The sequence below is a fragment of the Mus pahari genome, chromosome 3 (genome assembly GCF_900095145.1).
Source record: "Mus pahari chromosome 3, PAHARI_EIJ_v1.1, whole genome shotgun sequence".
In the NCBI taxonomy this organism is placed as follows: domain Eukaryota; kingdom Metazoa; phylum Chordata; class Mammalia; order Rodentia; family Muridae; genus Mus; species Mus pahari.
In genome coordinates, this window is record NC_034592.1 from 110,436,331 (window position 1) to 110,444,396 (window position 8,066).

General features: G+C 47.8%; 2 protein-coding genes across 2 annotated transcripts in view; both read left to right on the forward strand.

Moving 5' to 3' along the window:
• Nucleotides 1-2,531, forward strand: part of Tmem127 (transmembrane protein 127) — a 15,579-nt gene extending 13,048 nt beyond the window's left edge. The window contains exon 4 of the mRNA XM_021192777.2: nt 2,518-2,531. Coding sequence (XP_021048436.1) covers nt 2,518-2,531 — 14 coding nt within the window. The remainder of the gene's footprint in view (nt 1-2,517) is intronic.
• A 4,295-nt stretch (nt 2,532-6,826) lies between these two features.
• Nucleotides 6,827-8,066, forward strand: part of Stard7 (StAR related lipid transfer domain containing 7) — a 28,714-nt gene continuing 27,474 nt past the window's right edge. Inside the window, exon 1 of the mRNA XM_021192911.1 lies at nt 6,827-7,476. Within this exon, the coding sequence (XP_021048570.1) occupies nt 7,178-7,476 (299 nt within the window). The 5' untranslated portion in view covers nt 6,827-7,177. The remainder of the gene's footprint in view (nt 7,477-8,066) is intronic.

The window sequence follows — 8,066 nt, forward strand, 5'->3', positions numbered from 1 at the left end:
GCCTTACAGCTGGATCTCATGGAGGCATTTCCCCAACTGAAGCTCCTTTCTCTGTGATAACTCCAGCTGTGTCAAGTTGACACAAAGCTAGCCAGTACAGAGGCTGTTTCCAGTCCACTCTACATGGCTCTCTCAGAGTGCAGGACCTGTAGGTGTCTTCATTTGAACTATCTTGTCCTGACTATCCCTAAAAATTGGCAACCTGTTTCTTAAGAGAACACCTTGTGGTGAGGTAACCATGTACCCCATATGTTTGTTCTGCTGCCTTCTTGGAGATGGCATCTCTAACTGCACTATTTTTGTTGGGTTTTCTTTTGTAAAAACCTCAGGGTGGTGGGTAGCCTTTTGTGTGAACAATATGGATGCCTCTTATTCTTCCCATAATTTGTCCCTTTACAGTCTAACATAAGGGCAAAGAAAATTTGCAGATGCATACATACATATTTCTATTTTGTTGACAGGCTTAAGTGTTAATTTCACTAGGCCAGAAGGTCATACTTTTATTTGTTTTTGTTTTATTTTATTGTTTTGTTTTGTTTTGTTTTTTTTGTGGTTTTTCGAGACAGGGTTTTTCTGTGTAGCCCTGGCTGTCCTGGAACTCATGCTGTAGACCAGGCTGGCCTCGAACTCAGAAATCTGCCTGCCTCTTGCCTCCCAAGTGCTGGGATTAAAGGCGTGCGCCACCACGCCCGGCTTTCTTTGGTTCATTCATTTTTGATGCAGGGTTTTGATGTGTAACAGCCCTAGCTATCCTGGAACTCAGTATGTAGAACAAGTAGGTTTTGAATTCAGAAATCTCCTTGCCTTTACCTCTTGAGTGCTGTGGATTAAAGGCATGCACCATCACCACCTGGCTTTTGGGAAGGGTTCCAAATATTTTTCTGTTCTGTTGTTTATTACTGTTTTTGAGAGCATTTCATGTAGTCCAGATAGGCATCCTACTGGCTATAGAAGGGATGACCATAAACTCCTGGTCCACCTGCCTTCACTTATGACTGCTGGGATTATGGGCTATTTAAGTGGGTGGTACTGAGATCAAATCCAGGACTTTGTGCATGCTAGGCAAGCATTCTACCAACGAGCTACATTTTTAACCTTTTTGTTTGTTTGTTTGTTTTTGTTTTCTGTAGACAGGATGTTGCTAGTAAACTCTGGCTAGAAGTCATTTTGTAGACCAGACTGACTTCAAACTTACTGAGATTCACCCACCTAAGCCTACCCATGTTTGACTCTTTTGTTTTTTTGTTAATATTAACATCAGCAAATACTTGAACCCAAAGTGTTTTGTGGAGGATACTAAAATACTAACACATAGGCTAGGTATATAGTTGGTAGAATGCTTGCCTTTGCATGGACAAAGCCTTGGGTTTGAGCTACAGTGCCACAAAGGTGTTGACCCATATGGTTCTTGCCCTGAACGTTTTCTAGGCCAGCATCCAGGAAAGGGAAAACCTGATGAGATTGAAAACTGACAGTCAAGGAAAGCTCAACCCAGTATAGTGACTCAGCCCTGTGACCCTAGCACTCAGAAAGGAGGCTGAGGCAGGAGGATTGCTGTAAGTTTGAAAGCAGCCTGGGCTATATAGGTTTCCAATGCAATCTAGACCATAGGGTGAGGCAATCTCAAAAGATAAAAGATAAATAAAAAGGGAAGGCTTCTTGAAGGAAAGGGCACTTCAAGCTGGGAATAATTAAGCCTGGTGAGAGATGACAGGCTGGACCACAGTTGAAAGCCACTGTGTAAGTGTGGAAACTGAACTCTGGTCCTCTGAAAGAACAAGTGCTGTTGACACTGAGCCAGCCATCTAGTCCTCTCTTTTTTTTCTACTTAATAGGGAGAGAGGACTGGAGAGATGGCTCAGCAGTTAAAAGCACTGGCTGCTCTTTCAGAGGCCCTGAGTTCAATTCCCAGAGACCACATGGTGGCTCACAACCAAGAGGATCTGATGCCCTTTTCTGGCCTGCAGATGTATATGAAGCAGAATACTCATACATTAAATAAATATTTTTTTAAAAAGGGAGAGGAGGTGAGTAAAGGTAGCCATTATTCCATATATCCTTTTTACAATGTACTTTAAAATGTATTTAAGAGTGTGTCAGGCTGGAAAGATGGCTCAGAGGTTAAGAGCATTGATTGCTCTTCCAGAGGTTCTGTGTTCAACTCCCAGCAACCACATGGTGGCCCACAACAATCTGTAATGCATTCAGTTCCCTCTTCTGGTATATCTAAAGGCAGCTACACTGTACTCACATACATAAAATGAACAAATATATCTTTAAAACATTTTTTAAAAAAAGAGTGCATGTGTCTGTATGCAAGTAGATGCCATGTGAGTACAGGTACCCTTAGGGGCCTGAAGTTATATCCCCTGGAGCTGGAATTACTGGAGGTTAAGAGTGGCCTGATATGGGTGCTGGGAACTGAGGGGAACTGAACCTGGGTCCTCTGAAAGAACATCTGTAGCTGGTCTTTGCTAGTTTGTGGGTTCTTCTTTTTCCCACCCTTTATCCCCCCAGGTTTCACCCCCTAAAACTAGATAGGAGAGAAACAAGGATAGGGGGAAGGAAAGAGGAAGAGATCCCTGAATCTAATTTCTTTCCTTTCATTTCTTTGACCACAGCCAGTACCAAACAGCAACAAACCTTTCTAAATGACCAACAACCACCCACATTTCTCAAGGCCCTCCAATTTATGTACCAGCCGAAAAGTTCCCAGAATTCCAAATGTCACACAGTTGCAGAAATTATCTGCAGCTGGCAAAACCATGCTTCTGATAGAGCATGACGTCAGCTGCTGTGGGTAATCTGAAGGAGCCTTACATCCTACACCTGGGATTACAATGAAAGAAGCTTCTTAGACGAATTTTGTATTTTTTAAAAGAAACCAAAATCCCAGAATTCTCAGAAATGTCACTACAAACATCAAGTGCTCTTAACCTCTGAGCCATCTCTGCTGCCCTCAGTGTACGTTAGTTTACATAATCTCATTTGAGCCTCACAACCCACGAACACAAGTAGGGCTGCATCACTAGCTGTGTTTAGGCCTTAATTGCAGTGCTTTAGAGAAGGGATGTAAAATAAAGCATGGAAGAAGATCCTCCACAGAACCATTGTCCTTTCAGCATGCAAACAGTAAACCAACATGGACACTGCCATGCCTGGCAAGCACTATGTTTAAGCTGGGAGCTTATGGCTCCTTCCATGTGCCCCTTTGCTCCTGCTAGCTGGCCCAGATCTCAGAAATGGAGTGGATTATTAGTTACTTAGGTCATGATCTAATTGCAGTAATTGTTCCAGATGTGGTTTGGTTGCTGGAGCAAGTCAGGGCATTCCCTAATCAATATGTAGTTAGCGATATGATTTGCCCTCCACAGGTTCTAGTCAAGACCATCAAGAACTGTTTATTCGCCGAGCGTGGTGGCGCACGCCTTTAATAGGCACCCAGCACTTGGGAGGCAGAGGCAGGTGGATTTCTGAGTTCGAGGCCAGCCTGGTCTACAGAGTGAGTTCCAGGACAGCCAGGGCTACACAGAGAAACCCTGTCTCGAAAAAGCGAAAAAAGAACTGTTTATTCATGATTCTCCGGTCTCTACCTCCTGGTTCAGAGGTTAAGAGCACTGACTGCTGTCCCAAGGGACGTGGGTTCAATTCCCAGTACCCACATGGCAGCTCATAACTGTCTGTAGGACATTCTAGGGGATTATACTCTCACACAGAAACAATGTAGGCAAAACACAAAATAAAAATGAAAAAAAAAAAAAGAAAAAAGAGAGAGAGAGAACAGTTTGCTCCTTGCAACTGTCAGGACTAGAAAGGTTCATTCTCAACTCTTTTCAACCCCTGTACCTGTCACAGCCTTATCTCCAAGATACCTTGTTCTCCTCTGTGCCACACTGGTCTATCACACTGGTAACAGACTGACTGGAATTAGCAACTATTCCAGCTACCTTGATGAGAAACATGTGTTGAAAGGGAACCTCCTCCACAAGACTTCTAGGGTCCTAATGGTCCATGGAAGTGGTTTCAACCTTCCAAATGCTGTGACCCTTTTAATACAGTTCCTCAGGCTGTGGTGATCCACAACCATAAAATTACTTTTGTTGCTACTTCAAAACTGTAACTTTGCTACTGTTGTGAATTGTAATGTAAACCTCTGTGTTTTCCTATGGTCTTAGTGAGCTCTGTGAAAGGGCCATTTGACACACAGGTTGAGAACCACTGGTTGTAGAGTGTAGTAAGCTATTCCTTTCTTTCACATTTTTATTATTTTTGTGTGAGGGTGGTACACGCACCATATGATGTTAGAGGATAACTTTCAGGAGTCAATTTTCTCCTTTCACCTTTTGGGTCCTGGGCATTGAATTCATGTCACCGGGCTTGGTAGGAGGTGTCCATAGCCAACAAGCCATCTGTTTTGTTTTGTTTGGTTTGTTTGGTTTGGGGTTGGCACAGGCCTCACTGGCTTGGGAAGCAGTTAGCAGCGAAGTACAACCCTCTCATTGCTCAAGAGGCCGTACTATTTTCTATTGCTTACACATTTCTCTCAAGAAGAAATAAACACATTACCAATTTCTACACTAAATTCTGCCTGGATGGGGCAGGAGAAGCCTAAATTTCAGTCACCAGAAATTATCCTTCCCTTTGAACCTTTGGAGAAAAAAATTTTTAGTACAAATATCTAAGATGGCACACACTAGTGAGGATATATGTAAAATTCTAAATCCTATGTAAGGAAATTTCTTGCTGACAGGCAGGGAGAAACTGCTGCCTCCTACTGGCAGCAGAGTAGACTAGAAAGGTCCTTCTAGGCAACTTAGAGGGTAGACTTTGTTCATTGTCCCATTCAATTCTCAGCTTCTAGGCTGTGCTCTCCAACAGCTTTGTTTTGCATCTGTGGCAACAGGGTCTCACACCGTATCCCAGGATGGCCTAGGACAGGAAGCAGTCCTCCTGAGTGCTGGGGTTGGTTACAGGCAGAAAGAAGCCACCACACCAGACCTCTCTGACATTTTAAAACTTGTTCTGTGTGAAAAGGCATGAGTGGGCACTGCAGGAATGTGCCCACCTCCAGATGGAATGGCAAGTCTCTCCAGCATAATTATGCACAAGTCCTCCTCCCCCTCTCCCTCCCCCTCCCCCAGTTTCTTTGTTTGAAGAAACTGCTTTGGGAGCTGTCTGCAGGCTCTCCTTGTTAGAAACGCTTAGGGTCAAAAAGAAAAAGACTGCCACTCCAATTGAAGTGTCTAGACAAGGCAACCCAGGAAGTGCACTTGGTTTTTCTTCTACCTCAGATGGTGGCTGTGTCTTTTCCCATTGGCCGAGGGCCAAGCTCACGATCTTGCTTTGTACACCAGACTGACCTCATACTCAGAGATCCAATCTGCCTTTGCCTCTGGAGTGCTGGTTAGGTTTGTGCCACCATGCCCTGCTAAGATTCTTAAGTTTAAAAAAAAAAAAAAATACAGAAACAATGTAGTGTAAAGCTCGTGTTAATAGCAAACATGAGAAGAGTAAGGCCACTGACCCAAATCACCGTGATTAAATTAATTCATGTTCGAGGGCTGCCTCCCTCTAAGGTGGGTTTCCAGAGATCAGCCTTGGGTGTGAGGAAGACAAGGCTTTTATAGGTCAGTGGGAGGGAGTTTCCAAATGGGGGGTTTGTCGGGTAAAATGGGCTGGGTCACAGAGGCACACTCTAAGCATAACAGGTTAGTTCTACAAGGGCCCCTAAAACAAAGGCACAGTTGCAAGGTAGGCATAACAAGGTAGTCATAGGTGGGTGTATAGCCTTTTGAAATAGAGGTAGGGTTGCAGGATGGTTATACACAACTTTTTGAAACAAAGAAATGACTACGATTCTAGGAAGAGACAGTACAGAACTATTTGTGGTTAAGGTTATAGGTGGGGCATAGCTCAATCCTTGAGAAACAGGTTTAATCATAAAAAGGAATGAACTGGCTTGTCTTTACTCTCTATAAGATGACTTTTAAGACTAAAATGGAGGCAGGCTGATTCTTCACTTGAGGGGCAGCTATTATTTCCATTTTATAACTGGACAGAGAATTTTTATCTATTTTTTTTTTTTTTTTGGAGACACACTGTTGCTCAAGATGGCAATGCTCCTGTCTCAGCCTCTGGAGTGCTGGGATTACAGGCCTGAGCCACCAGGCCCTGGCTTAGAATAGTGATGTATCCTGAGACTCCATGTAGCGACCATTAGGTTACACGTGGCCAGATAGGTTTTGGGAAACCTGGTTACTCTCCCACCCTGCTGCCTCCTCGGAGTCAGAGACTGCTCAGGCCTAACGCATTTTCAGAGAGCAACGGGTCACCCGCCCTGGAGGAGTTCTCGGCAAGGTGGTTCCTCGGCCCTAAGGATGGGCCTCCGGTACTCTCTCGGAGCCGGATCCCAGAACCGCGTCCCTGCCGTAGATACTCAGGAGGGCTCGGCCCGGCAGCAGCCCCTGGCCTGCGATAGGTGCGGGGTCACGCAGGGCGTGCACCGCCCCCCACCCAGCACAAGCCCGCCCCTCCCGGGTGTAGAGAACAGGGAAACAGGCCGGCCTCTCAGCACAACGGAACGCCACCGCACCTGACCGTGCCTCTCCTCCGGACGCGGTGGGACGTCCCTAAATGGCTGCTCCGCCGGGGTCCGAGGGTCACTCCCCAGGCGCCCTTGACAGGCTCGCCCGCCACGCCACCTAGCTTGCTAACAGGTCGCCCGGAGCAAGGGCGGAGGAGCACTTTGGCTTAGCCAATGAGCGCCCAAGGTCCTGGGATGCGTCCAATCAGAGTGCGCGTAGGACAAACAGGGTAGGTTGCGCTCACTCGGCGCGAGAGGCGGCCACGGGCGCACGGGACCGCTCCTGCCGTGGCCTGGGACGGCCACCGCTCTGCTTCCCGTGCCCCGGCCGCGGGGGCCTCGCGAGTTCCCGCCGCACACACAGACGAGCGGGCCGTCGGGACCGAGGGGGCCTCGTGCAGAGGCGCTCTCCTCGGAAGCCACTACCTCAGCCGCCGCTGCAAAGAGGCATGAGGGGCGGCTCCTGGCTTCTGGAGCGTGAGGTGGGCTCGGGGTCAACCAGTTAAGAGGACCGCGCGGACGGCCCGGCCCGCCTTCCCCCAATCCTTCCCCTCCGCGGTCCACCGGCGGGCGCGGGAACCCACAGAGGCCGACATGTTCCCGAGGAGGCCGCCGGCCACCCTGGCCGCCTGGCTGGCGGGCGCGCGGGGCGGGGGCCTGCTGGCCGCGCTGGCCAATCAGTGCCGCTTCGTGACGGGCCTGCGCGTGCGGCGAGCGCAGCAGATCGCGCAGCTCTACGGCCGCCTGTATTCCGAGAGCTCGCGCTGCGCCCTGCTCGGACGCTTCTGGCGCCGGCTGCGCGGCCGCCCCGGCCATGCCTCTGTTTTGATGGCGGCGCTCTCCGGTGTTTTCGTCTGGGACGAGGAGAGGATCCAGGAGGAGGAGTTGCAGAGGTGAGCCTCCTGGCTGCAGTTGGCGTCCCTGTTCGGTAGAGAGGGGTGGGCCTGGGCGGGAGGGTGGTGGGCACCTTGGGGCCTGAGCTGTTGTCAGTGCCCGGCTTGCCCAGTGGTCTTTTGAGTACGATACAATAGATTGAACCCATTTCAGCACCCCATGTTACTGCCCCCATGCCTGTTAAATCCACTTGTCAGGTTAAGAATAACCACAAGAGAGACGATTTCGAGTGGGTAGTATGACACTAAAGAAAATATTCCAAAACCAAATTAGATATTTGAGGTATACAGGTGATTTTTCGGGTAATCAATGTACCCAGAAAAGTGCACATTCAAAACAGGGTTTAAAATAAGCCCAAGGGTGTGTGTGTGTGTGTGTGTGTGTGTGTGATGTAGCATGCCATTTATAAAATGACTGCGATCCAGATGGAACTCAGGCTTTGCGCGGACAGCTCACTGTCATTGTGACTTGTGTCTTGGCACATTCAAGAAGCTGGGAGGGATTTTGTCTGTTTGCACAAAGCAGTGCAGTGGCCTGGATATTCTAATCTGTAAGAGTTAGGGTCGATTTTTTTTTTTTTTTTTTTTTT